This window comes from Grus americana, chromosome 1 (genome assembly GCF_028858705.1).
Source record: "Grus americana isolate bGruAme1 chromosome 1, bGruAme1.mat, whole genome shotgun sequence".
NCBI classification, from domain to species: domain Eukaryota; kingdom Metazoa; phylum Chordata; class Aves; order Gruiformes; family Gruidae; genus Grus; species Grus americana.
In genome coordinates this window covers 160,858,136-160,878,852 of record NC_072852.1, presented here as the reverse complement: position 1 = coordinate 160,878,852, position 20,717 = coordinate 160,858,136, and the positions used below count along the sequence as shown (strand labels likewise).

The window sequence follows — 20,717 nt, the reverse complement described above, 5'->3', positions numbered from 1 at the left end:
TGAATTTCAAAGCACGTGAATGGTAAATTCCCATTCAGTTTTCTAAGATCACATCTGGAAAGGATTCTTGCCAAATTTATTTTTGTTTGCTTTTGTAAATACTTCCAACAGAGCCAAAACAAACAAACAGCTTTATAAATATTCTCTTTCTCTGACTGAATAGTGAAAATGCCTTCCATAGATTCCATCACTACAGTTTTGCTGACTCTATTCTTTGCAAGCTTTCACTAAGCATATACCTTTTTCCTACTACTATTAAAATAAAGGGAACTGATAAAAGAGTTTTCATGTAACAGAGCACACCAAATATTGCTAGAAACCAGTGAATAAAACAGCAACATGTCCTGCAAAAGGACAAAGCTTGTTTGATAAGGAGCTAGATCTCTACCACTAAAATATTTCCTTCAAAGCGTGTCACAAAAAATATATTGTGGAAAATCAAAAACAAATTCTGGAACATTTAGATCTAATGATTACAGAAGATTCAATTTCCATAATCACTTGAATTAGTCTGTTTTTTGTTTTGAACAGGTTTTTCACACTTCTCAACACGAATCACAACCATCTTGTCTTGGTCTCCTTAGCCACGCAGAACAAATCCTTTACTTTTTGCCATAAGCAGAGCCACCACTCACCCAATTATTTGGGTAACCTCTCTGTACTTCTTCCACATTGGATTCATTACTTTTGACCTTCATCAGCCACAAAAACATACTGCACTTAGGTACTGAGAGGAGTTAATTTTAACATCACTGTTGCCCACTTCTACACAATAGTCTGACACATTCTCAGATCCTATTTGTTCAGTTTGGCCTCATGGCTCAAACTCAGCTGTGACCAACTAAATGCACTTCCAACTAATAAGCTCTCAGCCTATTGCAAAGGTTCTTTGTAATAATTAATACTTATGACACCTTGCACTTCATACTATTTTGTTCAGTAATGCAAATCCTCATGGTTGTGTAGTTCTTTAGTAATGGCCTCAAGAATAACAAGTGCCTTTAAATTTCATACCGTCAGCAATTTTTTTCAGCACGCATTGCCTTCTTTTTTTATCCTAAGGTCACCAACTGTCAAGAACAATCCTGGAAAAAATGGTAATATCATCCAGTCTGACATCACCTCTCCAGCAGTCCCCTCACAGCCAGAACTATACACATCTTACAATGTATTTGTTTTCATGAATCTCTAATTCTCATCTGCACTACCTGCTCCTATAGCTCAACAGAAAACATTGCTGCAATTCAGACTAGTTAGATCAAACCTTATCCATAACCACTCTGACCTAAGATATAGCTTTAACTGAGTCTTTTTCTCCATCTCATTCCAGTTCTTATTTCTAACCTCCTTTTATGAAGGGTTATTCATCCAGTTATTGTAGGAAAAGGTTAAAAACCTATTTTTCTCTTTAACTTAGAAGAATTACAAACCATCTCCATATTCAAGTTCTCAAGCTTATTTGGACAACTGATTTTACTTGCAGATCTCCAATTTCACTATGCCTAGTCTTTTGAAATAGACAATCATTTTTCAACACCTCATTTTTGTATACTTTTCATTTCACCAATTTCCAATTAGTCGGTCCAATCCTCATTCCCTATAAAGACTGAGTGCAAACTACCATCATCTGAAGATGTTCAGAGTTTTCTGCTGAAGATAAAATACCACATGGTGAACTGGCTTGCGATTGTTGGTGATTACTACTGTCTGCTACCACACTTAGAGCTAAAAAGAATATTTTGCACCTTGTTCACGCGCATGCAGATAAAACTGGATACACGCTGTAATAGGATGTTACAGACAGTGAATCCTACAAATTCATTAAGGACTGGAGAACTAATAGAAGAAAAGAAAAAAAAATATCCATCGAGATAATCACTTCTGGCTCTGGAAATCCTTGAGCAGTGAAATTTAACAGCAGCTGTGGAAGTATACCATAGAAGTATTACAAATTACTGTAGTCTTACACTTTTTCTTAGACATCTTCCAATAATCGCTGTCAAAGACAAAACACAACTATGTAGGCCTATGATCCGACCCTATTCAGCTGATGGATGCAAGTAATTTGAGAACATAAGTCAGAATTTCAAGCACAAATTAAATTCTATAGCACAGTCAATGCATGTTATAGTACAAAATTAAACACACTTGAAATCATAAAGGAAGACTTTAAGGCCACTGCAATTTGAGGAATTCTGTTCAAGGTTCCTTCCTTGGCCCCATAACTGCACATCACCACTCTTTCACATTATAAACAAGATACTGAGACTTCTTTCACTGATAAAAACAAAAGATAAAAATAGAGGGAGAAAAGAGAGGCATGACATTGTTTATATGACCGCTACTACAGGTTTGTTCATTGGTAACACGTATGGTGATTATCAGGTGTTCCTTTCACACAAAAACGTCAACTTCTTACAGAAATTAATTTCAGAAGATCGTAACAAACACCAACTACTTCATATGTATTCTTCAGAAGCAATTGAGAAGTCTGGACATCTCAGGTTAGGTGCGTAACCTACCACATTAAGGAACAAAACAATTTTTATCTTCTACAAGAAGGTGCATCAACTTCTTGCTCAAACTTTTGTACTACTTACACAAGTAAATCTATTTAATATAGAAACAGTGTACACAAAACATTAATTTTATTACTACATCATGAGTAAGCTGCAAATGGTGGTAGTAGGAGATACTCTCCCTGTGAGGGATGGAGATCCCAATCTGCCGACCTGAGCTGCTATCTAGGACAGCTTGGTGCTTGCCAGGGACTCCAATGTAGGATCTTTTGGAGAGACTGCCGAAACTTGTTCTGTGCTTGGACTATTACCCCGTGCTACTCTTCTGCATCAGGCACCACTGAAATAGCCTGGGGTGACCTGGAGCATAGCAAGCATGACTACACGGCCCTGGGGATGAGGGTCAAGAGCAAAGAGGCCCAGGTGGTTTTCTCTTCAAGCCTACTGGTGAAGGGCTCAAGGAAGAGTTCCCACTAAGAGGGAACAATTCCACGCAAAGATACTTCCAATAAACAAAGTATTTATCAGCTTATGAAAGCAATTTCACTAAAAAAGACTGTTTATTCAACACATCTCTTCAAAAGTAAACTACATTTACCTGATTTTGGAACTATACATCCTGAAAATATCCAGGAGTTTGGTTTCAGGTAATATACTAAAGCCTAAAACAAGCTTGGGAAAACAAACAGATTTTACTGCTATCAACTAACTTGTGAAAGCCATCATCACCTTGTATTGATCATGGCTCAAGACCCAATTAGACATACAACCCAAACACATCATCAGCTTAAGTGAGTTAGCAATTTTGTCGAAATGAAGTTGCTACATTCACAGTCAAGCTTCTCTGAACCAAAACAACTGGAATATGGAAGCTGAAGACCACCACAAAACCAACTTTTCCCTACGGGGAAAAGTAGACCATTTTAATGATGGGATGGAAACCTGAGAATAAAATTGTTCTGGGACTGTTCTTATATAATATAGAGTCATTTTATTATCTTTATGTCTTTTTCTCATGAAATTAAATATTCTCTTATACAATTTCTCCCTCTACATCTCAAATTCAATACACTGAAGTGATGCTTCCTAATGTATCTATCTTCTCTGTTATTGTCAGGTGCATACCTATACATGGAAATTTACCCCAGCTTAAAGGATGGACAAATTCAAAGTCCTCAATTTAAAGAGTTTTGATTATATAGCTGCATCCACACAAATGATTACTTTTAGCTACACAGAACACCACTTAATTAGTCCTCCACCAGAGCAGGTGTATCATTACAAAAGCAATAGCTAGGTCAAATTATTTTACGATGCAGTATTTTATATTAGATGCCTTGCTGGGTTTGTTCATCAGTGTTTGGTACATTCCCCCACCCCAGGCCCCCAAGAAAGGGAGCATGAAAAAAATTTAAGCAAAATTTTAAAACATAACCAAGATACATATATACATATACCCATTTCCTATCTCAGAAACACAAAAGATGCCACTATGTAAAAGCTGACATCAAAGCCTTGTACACCACTTATAACACAAGCCCCAGTATTTAAATGTATTCACTACATCAATAATCTTTTCCGTCTCTGGGGAACAAAGATGATGATTGACTCAAAGGGCACCTTACTCAAATATGAAACTGGTACATGAAACTTGCCATGACATACAACTAGCCTGAGTAGTCTATAAGAGTACCTGAAAGATATAGTCACCATAAGCAGTATCTATTTACCTGTTCTGGAAAGCCATTGATGGAAAATATGGGGGTTTTCCTGTTCAGAGGCTATTGACACTAATGGTGAGACAACAGTTAAGATAGAAAGGTGAACGCTGACATTCATCCCTCAGTAACTGACAACCAGCCATCTTGGATGTGACTGATACTAGAGCAAAACATCCAAAACTGGATTTTGTAAGGTCAGCCTTTGGAAATTCCTTTCCTTACCTCCTCTGCCTCTGTATAAACACCCCACCTTACCTCTATATAAAGATTTAAAATTAAATTCTAGAAAGCATGTCTAAAAAGCGTAGCTCCAAAACCACAGAAGGGCTGAAACAATGCAACACAGAGATTCACAAAAAATAAGGATTCACTATTATTAATCCTTATTGCAAAAAGCTGTCCTAATAAATCCTTCAGCTATTCATGAAGTGATGAGGTCAACTCAAAAAAGTAACATACTGAGTACCTCAAGCTGCTCCCCAAAGACAGAGAAGTCTATACGTTATAGTTAATTACCAGTTATTTTCTACCTAATAGAAAAGGACCTGCAAAGACCACAAAAAGAAAAGAACAAAGAAGCTTAAAGACCAAAAAATGAAACTGTAGTCATTTTAACTGTACAGTCTGAGTTAGCAGCAGCAGGATTTAATAACATTATCCAAATCAGAGCTTCCTCCTGCAACGACTTCCTAGGAAGTTAGGGAAAGCACAACACCAAGAAATCACCCATAGTGGCATGTCCAAAAGAAACCAACTCCAACTCCTCCACACATGCTTAACTGAAAGATTTTGGGGGTGTTTGAGGGGAGGGGAAAAAAAAAAAGGAAAAAAAAAAGCTTATTATGCACATATTCACTAGAAGTTGCTACACATGACTTCCCCATATCAATAGTTCCACTGTTCCCAAGAGTTGACTTCTCTAAAACAGCTCCATACATGTATTGCATAGCTCTGACACAGCCTTTGACCTACAGAGCAAGAAGATGCCAACTTTGTTTTCACAAATTAAAACTCTTCTATCCTTGTACCCCAGAAATGAGCTTGCAATATGCCACAGAATCATTACATCTATCCCCAGGATATTTTAAAACAGATTAGCCATGATCATAATGGTCCAAAGATGTGTTAAATAAGCGCTGTAAGTTACCGCAAAGTATTTATCAAACTATAACTTAAACAGTAACAGTGAGCACAAACTTTCAAAAAGATTCAAATTGGGAAAAATTAATGTCCTACACAGAAGCTGCAAACGGAAGGCAGCAGAGACTAATGTTTCGCAATTACCAGAAACAAAAGATCACATGAAGTAGTTAAAACAGTTTGTTGTAAAAGTAGAATGAGTTATAATAGGGAAGATAGCAATACATATAGTGTGTAAGAACAAAAGAATAGCCATGCTGGATCAGAACAAAGGATCCTCTAGACAACAGCACTTCTCCTACAGCACTCAAAAGTGAACATCTTGGGAACTGTGCAAGAGCAGACAAGTAAATAGCAGTTATTTCCCAAAACATTCTTCCAGTCTCCAGCAAACTGACAGTTCAGACACTTTCTGAGCCAGAAATGGTGCCTTTATACTTAACAACCTTTCTTTTCTGCTCATTTGTAAAGTTGCCACTTAAATTTAGTTAAACTTCTAACATTTCTTGAAGCATGATGGTGTGAATGTCAATGCTTATTTACATTTTGGATTAAAACCTGTAGCTCTTGTACTGACAGTAACAGTGAAGAATGAATAAAAATAACTTACTGCATAAATACTGTTATTGTCACCAAAAAAATGAAAGGGAGGAAGATAAAGGTTTTCATTGCACAGAAGAGGCTTTGGCTTAAAGATGATGGAATTTTAAAAGCACCTTAGGAATTTTATGAAGCTGACACCTTTAGGCACACCTAAAAATACAAATAAACCTTCTCAGAAACTTATTTTTCTGGGAAGAGAAAAAAAAAGGTTCAAGGCATCAGGGCATTCAGGAGTGGGTGGGGTTGGGGTTTTCTATTGTTTTTTCCCACCTTTAGGAGACTGAAACAGGAAAAAGAAGGTGACAATTATTTCTAATCAGTAACTCCACAGTCCATCAGCATCAGTGTTTATTATGCTACAGAAGTGTATTTGAAACTCTTATTCACCTGAAACTTTTAATTATCTTTACTATGGAAGCACCTAGAATTGCAACTAGAAGTCATACCAAGAGCCATTCTAACTGTGGCACTGTACTGCCTGAACACAGCTAACTCCAAAAAGGCAAACCACTTGTGGGCTTTTATCACTTCTCTAGGATCTGAAGCTGACGGAGCCATTTATCTTTCCTCAGAAGGAGTTTAAAATATTCTTATTGTTACTATCATAATACAAGTCTCATTTTAAAGCAAGTTAATAAAATCTGTTTTACACAGTTATTTCACACAGATAGAAGCACAGAGAAAAGCTAGGGTAAAAAATTGCTTTTCTGGTTCTCCAACTTCAGAAACAAAGAAAAATACAAGGAAAACAGATGCAGCTTAACCCCAGAACTTTTTAAGCGGGGAAAGAGAGGAGAAAGACAATTAATTGCTATTCATTTCAGCATTTTATTGTTAACAATTACCTTAAAATTGGCTGCTGCCACATATCCAACAGTTTGATGTACTGCAGTACTGTGTTCTACAGCTTTATCCCTTAAGATTTTTTTCTGCCAGCCTACATTTCCTGAGCTTTCTGGTCCAACACACTCCTGACACACTTCAAAGTATGTTACGGTTCACCAAGCACCCTTACCATAAATTTATAAACACAACACTTTATTATTTAAAATATAGTTTCCATAAAGAAGCTATAGAAGCTTACCACAGCCTTGAAATCCAGGCCAGTCTGAAAATCAAGGTCATACACACTTATTCCAAGCCAGCCTTGCACAAATCTCATGCATTACAGACAAAAAAGCACTCTCCCTAGGCCACTTCTATAAAGCATAAAGAAGGAAGACAACATGTTCTCAGTTTAATGATGATGCACCTTCACGCCACACGCTCAAACTCATATCTGCACAAAGCCCTTAAACCAAGGCCAGCATAAACTTTGAGTCCAAACTTATTTGCATGCATAGAAATTTAGGTCAAAACCCAACTGTTTTTATTCAGGTTACAACATGCCCACTTTGCAGCAGACAGCAAATCTCGGGTTTTGACAACCTTCCAGCACCATCCTACATTTCCTCCACAGTTTTTTATTCCTTTGGCTTACTCTCTACCCACTCACTTTTTATGCATCACTCCTCAAACATCGATCAGATATGTGTTCAGAGAAAAATACATTAATCCTTCATTCCTCTGCTCTATTTACACACCACTCCACTCACACCAAACAGCATTAACAAAGCATTGTCCCTGCATGTGATTGTTTGGGGGTCAAGAAGCTACTCCTGTCCACACTAGGATACCGATTGCTCTCTTGTGTAAGTACAGCAAAGAACGTAGGAGAAAGCTGCATAACTTGTCACTGACATTGCTTACACCGTTTGTTGCAGAAGCTAGTAGGTGGGGAGGAGGGATCACACTACAGAAAAAGATAGTCCCGTGATTTAGGCAATGGAATTATAACCCACAGAACTAAGCTCTATTCCTCTCTCCTCTACATAACAAAAAGTCCCAAACCATAACCTTTGTCTTATTTAAGTAGATGTCACACATTGTATGTGCCTCACTCTTTGAATATTTATCTGCAAGTAAAACCAAAGAGACTCATGTACTGAAGACAGACCACTATAAAATTGCTATATACTCTGACAGAATGGAAATGGATGTAGACATCTTGGATTGGGTGCAAAAAATTAGCAAGTAGTATTCACATTGCTGACAGACTTTATGCCTCTAGCTATCAGCAGGTCTTAACTTTGGTGTTTGGTGGGGGGTTTTGTTGGTGGTTTTTTGTTTGTTTTTTACACTGTTAAAGTTCATACTTGAGAAACTCTCATAATAATACAATAAAGATTCATGAGAAAAATAACACTGTCCTGAATAAAAAGAGAACTGAAATCAATTCCCAAATTATGTGTACTAACAGAACCCCTGCATATCTACCCATTTAGTACAGCTAACAGTATTACAAACTAAATAACAAATCAAGTCAACAAAAAAATGCAGGTCCTTAGAGAGATCATGCAGTGACACACATAAGCAGTACAGGCATATTGTTGGAATAATCATTCTCTCACTTCTGAGCAGCTACAAATCTGACTTAATTCTAAAATATTATAGATTCTGTTTCAAAGTAAGCAGATAGTCATCTTGGTTCTAACATGTTTCAAAAGGATAAAAGATACAACATTAATCTAGCCCTAGCCAGAGCAAGAAACCCCTTATTCTCAGTCTCTGGCAATCAGCAAACTGCTCATATTTGGAAGGTGAACTTGAACACTCAACAGCAGTACCTACAGAGCAATAAATTTATCAGTTCAGAGTGAGGGACTACGTACTCTATTTGGCATCCAGTACTATGCCTGAGCATATAATTCATGCTATGCCTAAGCATGTAACATTTTAAATTCAAATCCTCAGGTTATGCAAAGAAAAAGAGATTCATGACTTAGAATCTTGACTCATGGAAAAATGAACCAGAGCAGATCAATACTTAAACCAAATGAAGCACAAAAATTTTCAATCTAGGAGAAATTGAGAAAAACACTACATGCCATTCACAAGTTTTTCTTTTGGAGGTTAGGGCAGGGAAGTTTCTAATATGATGTGGGAAACATTAGAATAACCACACACAGATACCAATGACCTTAATGTTTTTTCTGGCAGTTGTTTGCATTTGGACTAAGAAAAATGGGGAGAAAGCCAGTTCAGTCACCAGAAAACCACACCAGTTATTTCAAAAATAAAGTTACAACACAGAACCAGCAAAATCCATCGTATAACAGCAGCAGCTAACCAACTCTTAGAGCCAAACACAACCCCAGAACACCCACCTCAGACAGCACTCCCACTAGCCAGCACCACAGAGATGGGCACTGCAGCATGCGCTGAAGGTCAACATTTTCAGGCCCTGGTTTTATATATGCTTCTCCTAATCACGTCAAAATAACGGGACCGAAAATCGCCCATCAAGACACGCTTTGCTTCATGAATTAAAACACCGAAGAGAACTACTGCATGATGGGAGACAAACCACGCACCCCTCCGCTCCGCACACTTCCAGCAAAAGAGGCTACTGAGGAAGGAGACAGGGAGCGATTCACCAGGCGGAGGGACCTCGTTAGGCATTACACGAAGTGCTGACAGCACGTTTCGTTTCCACGGGTTACGAGATCCCTCTCCTTCCCCCCCCCCCCCCGCCAGTCCTCAGGGCCGAGTCAGAGTGAAGAGGCGTTTTCTCCCCTCGCCCTGTCCCTCCACCCCAGGGAACCCCTTACCGACACGCACCGCGCTCCTTCATACCGTTCCCCCCCGATCCCCACACGCGGAGAGAGGCCGCGAGGGCCCATCCCTCGCTCCCCGCCCGCCGGCGGCGGTGCGTGTCCGTGCCTGCCCTTGGGGTTCGCCTCTCCCGCCGGCCGGGGCCGCGCGGGGGAGGGGAAGGCGGTTGGTCCTCACCTGCATCCCCGGCAGGCCCGTCTGCACTGGGGAGTGAGCCATGGCGGCGGCAGGGACGCGAGAGGGATGGAGCCGGCTCTCCTCAGGCGGCTCTGGGGAACGGGGCTTAGCTCATCTCCACGCTCTCTCTCACACACACAGACAGACAGAGCCGTCCTCCTTCTCGCCCTTCCCCCGACCGAGCAGCGCCTGTGCGCCGGCAGTGGGAAAGGGGACGTCCCAAGCTCGGGCTCTTCAGGCCCCCGTCACGGATGCAACGGCAGCCTCCTCATCCCTCCTCTTCCTCCTCCCCTGGCCGCGCGCGCAGGGCGGCCGTTACTGGCGCGGTCGCGCGGGGCCCTGCCGGCAACACGATGACAAACCTGAAGGGGAAGGAGAAGGAGGAGGAGCGGCAACAGCAGCGCGCGCGTGCCCGCCCCGCCTCTCCTACCCGGCTACCTGCACGCGCTACCCCGCCCCGGTTCCCACCGCCGCCGCCATCGGTTAACGGCCGAGGGGAGCGGGGAGGCAGAACTCCCTGAGCGCCGCCCGGCCATACGTACCGTGGGGTACGGAGACCCGCCAGCGCGGGCCTGAGTCCCCTGAGCACCTCTGGCAGTGTCGGCTCCCGGGCGCCAGGCTTGCATCGTCCTCAGAGTGGGAGGCGGCAGGTTTCGCACCGAGGCTGCGGCCTTGTGGGTTTTGTTTGGTTTCGTCCTTCCCCTTTTCGGTGGGGACAGCCCACAACTAAAGACCTGCTTCTCCTCTCCCGCAGCCTGAGAAGAGCGACTTCCCGGCTGCCGGTGAGGCAGAACAGGTGAAGCGAGGCAAGCATCGGGCTCGGAGGCTGCTCGCTTAAAATAAGGAAACCGGGGTGAGGCAATAGATCAAGATGGCAGAAACCCTAGACATTTTCTGGTATGTCCTTTTCCTGTCTCCCCTTCACTTGGACGCGTTAAGAAAGGTCACGGTAATGCTATCGCTCCACTGAGGTATATGGTTTCAGGAAGCACTTGACTTCCTGTCAGAAGTTGCAAAAGCAGTAAACCAAAATAACGGTCATGTTTTTACAATGCTTCCTAAATGGAATAAGAGTGAGTCAGCAGCCAGAATGAGAAACCCCGGACCCATGCAAAACCTTTAAGAAGTTGACAGTGTTGTATTTCCTGTATTTGGTCTATTTAAGCTGAGATTAAACAGCTCCATCACATGATTTCCAACGCACTATGGAATGCCCTGTGATTCTCTCCTTTTTAGCCACAAAAAGCTAGGTAGTTCCATGTGTATTAAAACTACTGAGACCTGTCAGCCAGTGGGTCTGGGATGCACAGCACAGTGGCTCACTGTCTTTTCAACTCAATTAAAGAAGGGTGAGCATCCATCGCAGCATAAATTACTTTTCACAAGGTAATTCACAAGAGAGTTTGTACAAATCTCTTAACTGCAGAAAACACGTTAATATATAAAATGGTCTTATTGATACATGGTTAGAATTCCCATTGAAGTTTTTCCTATAGTTAGGATATTCTTTGTTGTCTAACATGGGCTGAGCTAGTGCTGCATGGACTTGTTTTCCTGAAACAGGTAGAAACACAAATGTCTCTTAAGATTTCTACCCCTGAGGCAAACTTGAATGAAATTAGCTAACAGCCTTATACAGGCATGTATGTGTACACACACACACACTGATTGTTTCCCTGAGAAATAAGACTAAGTATACCAGCTCTTGAGTACAGTGAAACACAGGAAGGATGATGGATGGAAATTGTGTAGAAAAATGAACTATTGCAATTCTTTTATTAGTTGTTCTTGAAGGAGTTGCTAGTTTCCTTAATGCTGAAACAGAATTTAAATTAAGGGGTTTGTAACTTCAGGAAATATGAAAATGTTTCTACTGTTTACTGGTATGTAATTTTCTAAGAAATGTAAAAGCTTTCATTTGAGTTTTAGCTCAGTCAAAAAAATAAGTCACAAAAAATGGCATCAAAAGTTTCTATTTAGATTGTCTTCTACAGCATTTTTGCAATTTTTTTTTAAAAAGTAGAGTTTTACTATCTCCGTGGTTGTTCCACTGTTTGCAGTAAAAATTTTTAGTTTGCTAAGGAGAAAGTCAATGGGCTACAAGTGAGCCTTTTCCTTTGTCCCATGAATCACAGAATCATAGAATGGTTAGGGTTGGAAGGGACCTCAAAGACCATCTAGTTCCAACCTCCCTGCCATGGGCAAGGACACTCTCCACTAGAGCACGTTGCCCAAAGCCTCATCCAACCTGGCCTTGAACACTTCCAGGGAGCGGGCATCCACAGCTTTTCTGGGCAACCTGTTCCAGTGTCTCACCACTCTCACAGTAATGAATTTCTTCCTAATATCTAATCTGAATCTATCCTTCTTTCAGTTTAAAGCCATTCTGCCTTGTCCTATCACTCCATGCCCTTGTAAACAGTCCCTCTCCAGCTTTCCTGTAGGCCCCTTCAGGTACTGGAAGGCTGCTATATGGTCTCCCCAGAGTCTTGTCTTCTCCAGGCTGAACAGCTCGCTCAGCCTGTCCTCGTAGGAGAGGTGCTCCAGCCCTCCAATCAGCTTTGTGGCCTTCCTCTGGACCCTCTCCAACAGCTACATGTCCTTGTACTGGGCACCCCAGAGCAGGACACAGTACTCCAGGTGGGGTCTCACGAGAGCAGAGTAGAGGGGCAGGATCACCTCCCTCGACCTGCTGGTCACACTTCTTTTGATGCACCCAGGACATGGTTTGGCTTTCTGGGCTGCAAGCGTGCATTGCTGGCTCATGTTGAGCTTCTCATCCACCAACACCCCCAAGTCCTCCTCCTCAGGGCTGCTTTCAATCCATTCCTCGCCCAGCCTATAGCTGTGCTTGGGATTGCCCCCACCCACGTGCAGGACCTTGCACTTGGCCTTGTTGAACTTCATGCGGTTTGCACGGGCCCACCTCTCCAGCCTGTCAAGGTCCCTCTGGATGGCATCCCTTCCCTCCAGCATGTTGATTGCACCACACAGCTTGGCGTCATCGGCAAACTTGCTGAGGGTGCACTCGAGCCCACTGTCCATGTTGCCAACAAAGATGTTAAAACAGCATTGGTCCCCATACTGACCCCTGAGGAACACCACTCGTCAGTGGTCTCCACTTGGACATTGAGCCATTGACAACTCTTTGAGTGCAACCATCCAGCCAATTCCTTATCCACCGAGTGCTCCATCCATCGAATCCATATCTCTCCAATTTAGAGACAAGGATGTCGTGTGGGACAGTGTCAAATGCATTGCACAAGTCCAGGTAGAGTATCAGTAGACATCAGTTGCTCTTCCCTTGTCCACCAACACTGTAACCCCATCATAGAAGGCCACCAAGTTTGTCAGGCACGATTTGCCCTTAGTGAAGCCATGTCGGCTGTCACCAATCACCTCCTTATTTTCCATGTGCCTGAGCATAGTCTCCAGGAGGGTCTGCTCCATGATCTTGCCAGGAAAAGAGGTGACAGTGACCTGTCTGTAGTTACCCAGGTCTTCCTTTTTTCCCTTTTGAACTCCACCATTTTGTGGTCACTGCAGTCAATGCTGCCCTTGGAGCTTCACATTCCCCACCAGCCCCTCCTTGTTGGTGAGAACAAGGTCCAGCATGGCACCTTTCCTCGGCGGCTCTTCTATCGCTTGAAGAAGGAAGTTATCATCAGTGCATTCCAGGAACATCCTGGATTGCTTATGCACTGAATTCCATTGAGCTTTTATTAAGAAAGTTTCTTCACTCTAGGTTTTCCACAGCAGAGTTCTAAATCCCATGAGATAATTTATTTGGGTGGTACAGCAGTTGTAACAGCTCAAGCTGGGTGCCTCCACCGAGGGACCCTGAACAAAGAAATTCCTGGGCACTTACAACCTTGCAATCTAAGTTCCCCTCCCCTCACACGACAGTTCAGACCAATAGTAATATTAGGGTCTGGGGTCTTCCCATTCTCCATTGGGTCCTTTCTTTGTCTCTAGGCGGGCTGCTTCTCTTCTTGTCTCTAAGGTTGCTGCCTCTGCTGATGGTTGTAGCCTCCTTATCTTCCAGCTTAAACTAGCTCTGGGGCCTTCTTTTACTTAACGAGGAAAGGGTTCAGCAAAAGTTCAATATATCTAGGTGAAATTTCATTGCTTGTGGCCTACGGTTTTGGCAAATTTAACCACTTATGCTGTTAGTTATGCCAACACTTACGCTAAGCTTGACAACTAATATTTCCCAACACTTTTCCTACCTCACTGTTGTGGTTTAGCCCCAGCCAGCAGCTAAGACCACATGGCCATTCGCTCATCCCTCATCTCCTCCCCCAGTGGGATGGGGAGGAGAATTGGAAGGAAAAGGTAAAACTCATGGGTGAGGGTAAAGACAGTTTACTGGGACAGCAAAGAAAGAGGAAAATAGCATCATCAATACTTATAAAAGTATATACAAAGCGGATGATACACAATGCAATTTGCTCACTGCCGACCCAATGCCCAGCCTGTCCCTGAGCACTGACCCCTACTTCGCAGCCAGTCCCCTTTATATACTGAGCATGATGTCTTATGGTATGCAATACTCGTTTGGTCAGTTAGGGTCAGCTGTCCTGGCTGTGTCCCCTCCCAGCTTCTTGTGAAAATTAACTCTGGACACTCATATAATATTAAAAATCCTCATTGAGAAAACGGCAGGTTTACCATTTCCTGTGCAGCTTTATTTTTGCTCTTTGCTATATAATCGTTAGGATACTGATTTTTATCAGCTGCTTTACTTTTTCTACAGTTGCACATTCAGTGCAGAGCGAAAATAAAAAAGGTATAAAAATAAGTTTTATCTTTTGTACTATGAAAGGTAGGAAGCTATTATTTTCTGCCCATTAGTATACTCTTTGGGACTTAAATAATTTTCATAAGGTACATATACCTTATTTGCTCAAGTTGTTTATGTTTTATCTTGCTGATTTCCCCTCTACATTTAGTAAATGGAGGGAAACAAAGGAGCAGATTCAAAACACAAACTCTGTGTCATAAACCAGATACCACTCTGAGTTAAGTTCTAATGAAGTCGGAACAACATATTAGAACATCTAATTTCTGTCAGCTTCTGTATTATATACTGTATCTTATGTTCTGATACACTTCCAGTTTCTTCCCTGGACTTGAAGAAAATTCTAACCAAATAGTTTGGAATGTAATCTTAAAATAATGAACATGTTTCTATGAGCTGTTAGTCTTGTAAATGCTAATCTTTCAGTCTAAATTTCAGCTCCATCCCCACCGACTAAATAATAGAAACCTTGCAAATTTCCTCTCCTTTTCTCAACCTTTTCTGAGAAAAAATGATTTTGCGTGTCATACGCCAAAGAAAGGCTAGTCTTGCAGAAATCTTTATTAAAAGTAGAATGATTACATGTTGTGACAGCCTGCCATCCTAGTACAATGTGAGAGTCTTCAAAAATAAACAATTCTTATCAGTTAGATGGTTCCCTATTATATCTTTTTGAAGCCAGATGTTTCCAACATGCAAAGATTCAATTGATTCATTTTATGTGTAGACTTCTCAATACCTGGTTTGCTTCCCATTTAAAATGATACTTTGGATATGCAGAGATTTTCTGCTTTGCTGGTTATTTAAGAAAAAAGAAAAAAAATAATTCCATCATGATAATGGCAGTGACTGTGAACTTTTTTTATAAACATTTTCCTTACTGACCAAGACTGAAATTTCTTCTCAAATGAGCAATGTAAGACCATTGATATTTTCTAAAAAGAAAGACGTACCAGAAACTTAGTTCTTTTAAAGTTTGTAATATACCATAATTAAATAAACACTGCTATTTTGCAATAAATACACTACAAAAAGCACTGTGGCTTGTAACAGATGGGACATTAGTCTACAAAATATAGCACCTGAGGAATGTAATGGTGAATAAGTAGCAGGCACAGTTTGACCTGGGGAAGAGAGAATGAGGTGGCTGGATGTGGGACAATACTGCTTGCAGTAAGGTATGGCTACAGGACTATGGAGACTCCCATGCAGACAGGGTTGTGTTTGTGTCCTGGTTTTGGCTGGGATAGAGTTAATTTTCTTCCCAGCAGCTGAAATAGTGCTGTGGTTTGGATTTGGTATGAGAACAATGTTGATAACACACTGATGTTTTTAGTTATTGCTAAGCAGTCAGGGACCTTTCGGCTTCTCATACTGCCCTGCCAATGAGAAGGTGGGGGGCGCCCAAGAAGCTGGGAGGGGACACAGCCAGGGCAGCTGACCCAGACTGGCCAGAGGGATAGTCCATACCATATGACGTCATGCTCAGTATATAACTGGGGGGTGGGCCGGGAGGTGGCGCGGCTCAGGAACTAGCTGAGCATCAGCTCCAGGTGGTGAGCAATTGTGCTGTGCATCACTTGTTTTGTATCTTTTTTATCATTATTATTATTCTCTTCCTTTTCTGCCTTATTAAACTATGATGTTTATCTCAACCCATGTGTTTTCCCTTTTTTTTCTTTTTTATTCTCTCCATCATCAAAATGGGGTGGGGGAGAGTGAGCGAATGGCTTTGTGGTTGTTTTAGCTGCCAGCCAGGTTAAACCATTACAGTTTGTCCATCTTGTATGGAACCAATATTAGGTTCCTAGTCTTATCCTTTTTTTAATTACCCTGTTAATAGCCTGATGGACTTTGTACTCAAAATTAAAGTCTCAATAGTTTGTCAGTAAGGGTCCATTCTGAATACTTACGGTTTAAATGTATGACACTTGCCTGTATCATATGATACTTGCTTTGCCACCTGACCAGGGAGATCGAGTGGATGAGGCCCTCTATAGGCAGATAGGAGCAGCCTCACATTCACAAGCCCTGGTCCTTATGGGGGACCGCAACCACCCCGACATCTGTTGGAGGGGCAGCACAGCAGGGCACAAGCAATCCTGGAAGTTCCTGGAATGCACTGATGACAACTTTCTCCTCCAAGTGATAGAGGAGGAGGACCTTGTTCTCACCAACAAGGAGAGGCTGGTGGGGAATGTCAAGCTCAAGGGCAGCCTTGGCTGCAGTGACCACAAAATGGTGGAATTCACGATCCTCAGGGCAGCGAGGAGGGCACACAGCAAGCTCACTACCCTGGACTTCAGGAGAGCAGACTTTGGCCTCTTCAGGGACCTGCTTGGTAGAGTACCATGGGACAAAGCCCTGGAAGGAAGAGGGGCCCAAGACAGCTGGCTAATATTCAAGGGTCACCTCCTCCAAGCTCAGGAGCGATGCATGCCAACAAAGAGGAAGTCAGGCAAATCCACCAAGAGGCCCCCGTGGATGAACAAGGAGCTCCTGGGCAAAGTCAAACAAAAAAAGGAAGCCTACAGAGGGTGGAAGCAAGGGCAGGTAGCCTGGGAGGAATACAGAGAAACTGTCTGAGCAGCCAGGGATTAGGTTAGGAAAGCCAAAGCCCTGATAGAAATTAGTCTGGCCAGGGATGACAACAAGAAAAGCTTCTATAGGTATGTTAGTGAGAAAAGGAGAATGAGGGAAAATGTGGGTCCCCTCCGGAATGAAACAGGTGACCTGGTTACCCAGGATATGGAGAAGGCCTAGGTACTCAATGACTTCTTTGCCTCAGTCTTCACTGGCAAGTGCTTGAGCCACACTGCCCAGGTCACAGAAGGCAAAGGCAGGGACTGGGAGAATGCAGAACCACCCACTGTAGGAGAAGATCAGGTTCAAGAATATCTGAGGAACCTGAAGGTGCACAAGTCCATGGGACCTGATGAGATGCATCCGAGGGTCTTGAGGGAACTGGCGGATGAAGTGGCCAGGCCACTCTCCATCATATTTGAGAAGTCCTGGCAGTCCGGCAAAGCTCCCGCCGACTGGAAGAGGGGGAACATAACCCCCATTTTTAAGAAGGGAAAAAAGGAAGACCCAGGGAACTACAGGCCAGTGAGTCTCACCTCTGTGCCTGGCAAGATCATGGAGCAGACCCTCCTGGAGACTATGCTCAGGCACATGGAAAATAAGGAGGTGATTGGTGACAGCCAACATGGCTTCACTAAGGGCAAATCGTGCCTGGCAAATTTGGTGGCCTTCTATGATGGGGTTACAGCGTCAGTGGGTAAGGGAAGGGCAACTGACGTCATCTAGCTGGACTTGTGCAAGGCATTTGACACTGTCCCGCACGACATCCTTGTCTCTAAAATGGAGAGACATGAATTTGATGGATGGACCACGCGGTGGATAAGGAATTGGCTGGATGGTCACACTCAAAGAGTTGTGGTCAACGGCTCAATGTCCAAGTGGAGACCACTGACGAGTGGTGTTCCTCAGGGGTCGGTAGAGGGACCGGCACTGTTCAACATCTTTGTTGGCAACATGAACAGTGGGCTCGAGTGCACCCTCAGCAAATTTGCCGATGACACCAAGCTGTGTGGTGTGGTCAACATGCTGGAGGGAAGGGATGCCATCCAGAGGGACCTTGACAGGCTGGAGAGGTGGGCCCATGCAAACCGCATGAAGTTCAACAAGGCCAAGTGCAAGGTCCTGCACGTGGGTGGGGGCAATCCCAAGCACAACTATAGGCTGGGCGAGGAATGGATTGAAAGCAGCCCTGAGGAGGACTTGGGGGTGTTGGTGGATGAGAAGCTCAACATGAGCTGGCAGTGTGCGCTTGCAGCCCAGAAAACCAACCGTGTCCTGGGCTGTGTGACCAGCAGGCTTGAGGGAGGTGATTCTGCCCCTCTACTCTGCTCTTGTGAGACCCCACCTGGAGTACTGTGTCCTGCTCTGAGGTGCCCAGTACAATAAGGACATGTAGCTGTTGGATAGGGTCCAGAGGAAGGCCACAAAGCTGATCAGAGGGCTGCAGCACCTCTCCTATGAGGACAGGCTGAGAGAGTTGGGGTTGTTCAGCCTGGAGAAGAGAAGGCTCCTGGGAGACCTTATAGCAGCCTTCCAGTACCTGAAGGGGCCTACAGGAAAGCTGGAGAGGGACTGTTTATCAGGGAGTGTAGTGACAGGACAAGGGGTAATGGGTTTAAGCTGAAGGAGGGTCGATTTAGATTAGATGTTAGAAAGAAATTCTTCCCTGTGAGGGTGGTGAGGCACTGGAACAGGTTGCCCAGAGAGGTTGTGGATGCCCCCTCCCTGGAAGTGTTCAAGGCCAGGTTGGATGAGGCTTTGGGCAACCTGGTCTAGTGGAGGGTGTCCTTGCCCATGAGAGGGGGGCTGGAACTAGATGATCTTTGAGGTCCTTTCCAACCCAAACATTCTATGATTCTATATAATGCAAAGCAACTTTAACGAGGCTCTTCACAAATGGACCTTGAAGAATTTAAGTGGTCCTGGGGATAGAAGGGGAGGTCCTCACATGGGTCTGTAACTGATGATAAAGAGGAAAGAGAAAATAAAAACATTTCACAGTGGAGGTTGTTACCAGTAGACTGTCACAGGAATCCATCTGGGACCAATCTTGCTCAGCGTATCCATGAATGACCTAGAAAAGAGACTAAAGAGAAATGACAAAATAGTCTCACATTGCCAAGTATCATGAAATAAAAATGAAAATGAAGTGCAAGGAGTTGCAGAAGAATCTCAGAGTGACTGACTGCTGAGTGACATACCAGCAGATGGGAGTTCAGCATTGAAAACTGTACAGGAGGAAAGTATACGGGAAAAGAGTTTAACTTCACATACTGGAGTTCCCACCAATCAAGAAGGAAATCTTGGCTGTCACTAGTTTCAAAACAGTCAGAAGGTGAAACTATGTTAGGAGTTATTAGGAAAGGAATAAAGAATAAGGGAGACAACTTTGTTATGCCTCAGTATAAATCCATGCTGCTCCTATAGACTGTATCTTCCATTTCCAAAATGATACTGTAGCATAGAAAAAGATACCAGAAAGGGAAGAAAACTGTGATCAAAGATTCAGAAAAATTTCTCTAGATGGAGAAATTAAATACATTATGACTCCTCAGCTTAGGAAGGAGACTCTTCATAGAGTTCTGTAACCTCATGAATGACCTGGAGAAGATGACTAGGGAGTAACTGTACGCTTTTTCTCATAACAAGAGCTATCAGGCAGAAACTTTAAAATAGAAAAAAGCAGGTGACAACACAAATGAATAATGGAGATCACTGCCATGAGAGGCAGTGGGGGGAATTTTGATTTTTTTTTTCATTTAAAAAATTGGCAAATTCATGGAAAAATTGTTCATACAACAGCAATATGTTAGAAATATCTTGTTCCTGACTTCCCAATGTCTGTCTATAGTCTTTACTAAGACAAATTAAAAAGAGTATTAAGTTTTGATAAATTAGAGTACTAGAAGAGAAAAAAAATAACAGGACTCTGGTGAGCCCACTAAGGAGTAATGAAAATCAAAGAGAGAAAGTCAGGCTTTAAGCTTCAGGTACAGTGTCTGAACAGTGAAATAATCAAATAGCCTACCCATATAGCCAGATGGGTCCTATCCCTTTCCATGTGGTTTTATGTTGACATCAGGAACAGAATTGCTCTGAATGAGAAGAAATAAGCTATCAGAATCTGCTCTTTTGACTTAGATGAGGACAGGATTAAACCCTCTATTACTGAATCAATATAATAATTGTAGCTGAATTGGCACATTACCATTTAGATTTTTTTTTTTCATTTAAATAATATATATTTTCATACTAGAGGTTTATTTACCTACAGTTTAGAAACAAAACTGTTCAACCATTTCTGAATTGGAGAATGGGTAAAAATGCTGCGTGTCTGGCACTGAAGGTTTCTATTTGGGTTCTAATTTGCTCTTGGTTAAATGAGATGTGGCTGAAGGGATTTTATTCAGTGAGGGAGGGTTGGTAGGGAACACTGCACTAGAACTTGTAAGCTACAAGGCTGGCTATGTGGTCTGCTAGTGAGCTATGGAAAAGTGGATGGCTGAACCCCGCAGGGAG

At 42.6% G+C, this 20,717-nt stretch overlaps 1 protein-coding gene across 3 annotated transcripts in view; it reads right to left on the bottom strand.

Moving 5' to 3' along the window:
* Positions 1–20,260, bottom strand: part of STK24 (serine/threonine kinase 24) — a 73,048-nt gene extending 52,788 nt beyond the window's left edge. For 2 of the 3 annotated variants that reach the window (XM_054808031.1, XM_054808041.1), the window contains exon 1: positions 9,815–10,198. In XM_054808031.1, the coding sequence (XP_054664006.1) occupies positions 9,815–9,856 (42 nt within the window). In that variant the 5' untranslated portion in view covers positions 9,857–10,198. Of the gene's footprint in view, positions 1–9,814; positions 10,199–10,356; positions 10,648–19,212; positions 19,285–20,226 lie in introns of those variants that run through there. The other variant, XM_054808023.1, reaches the window with a different exon arrangement.
* Positions 20,261–20,717: the final 457 nt, after the last annotated feature.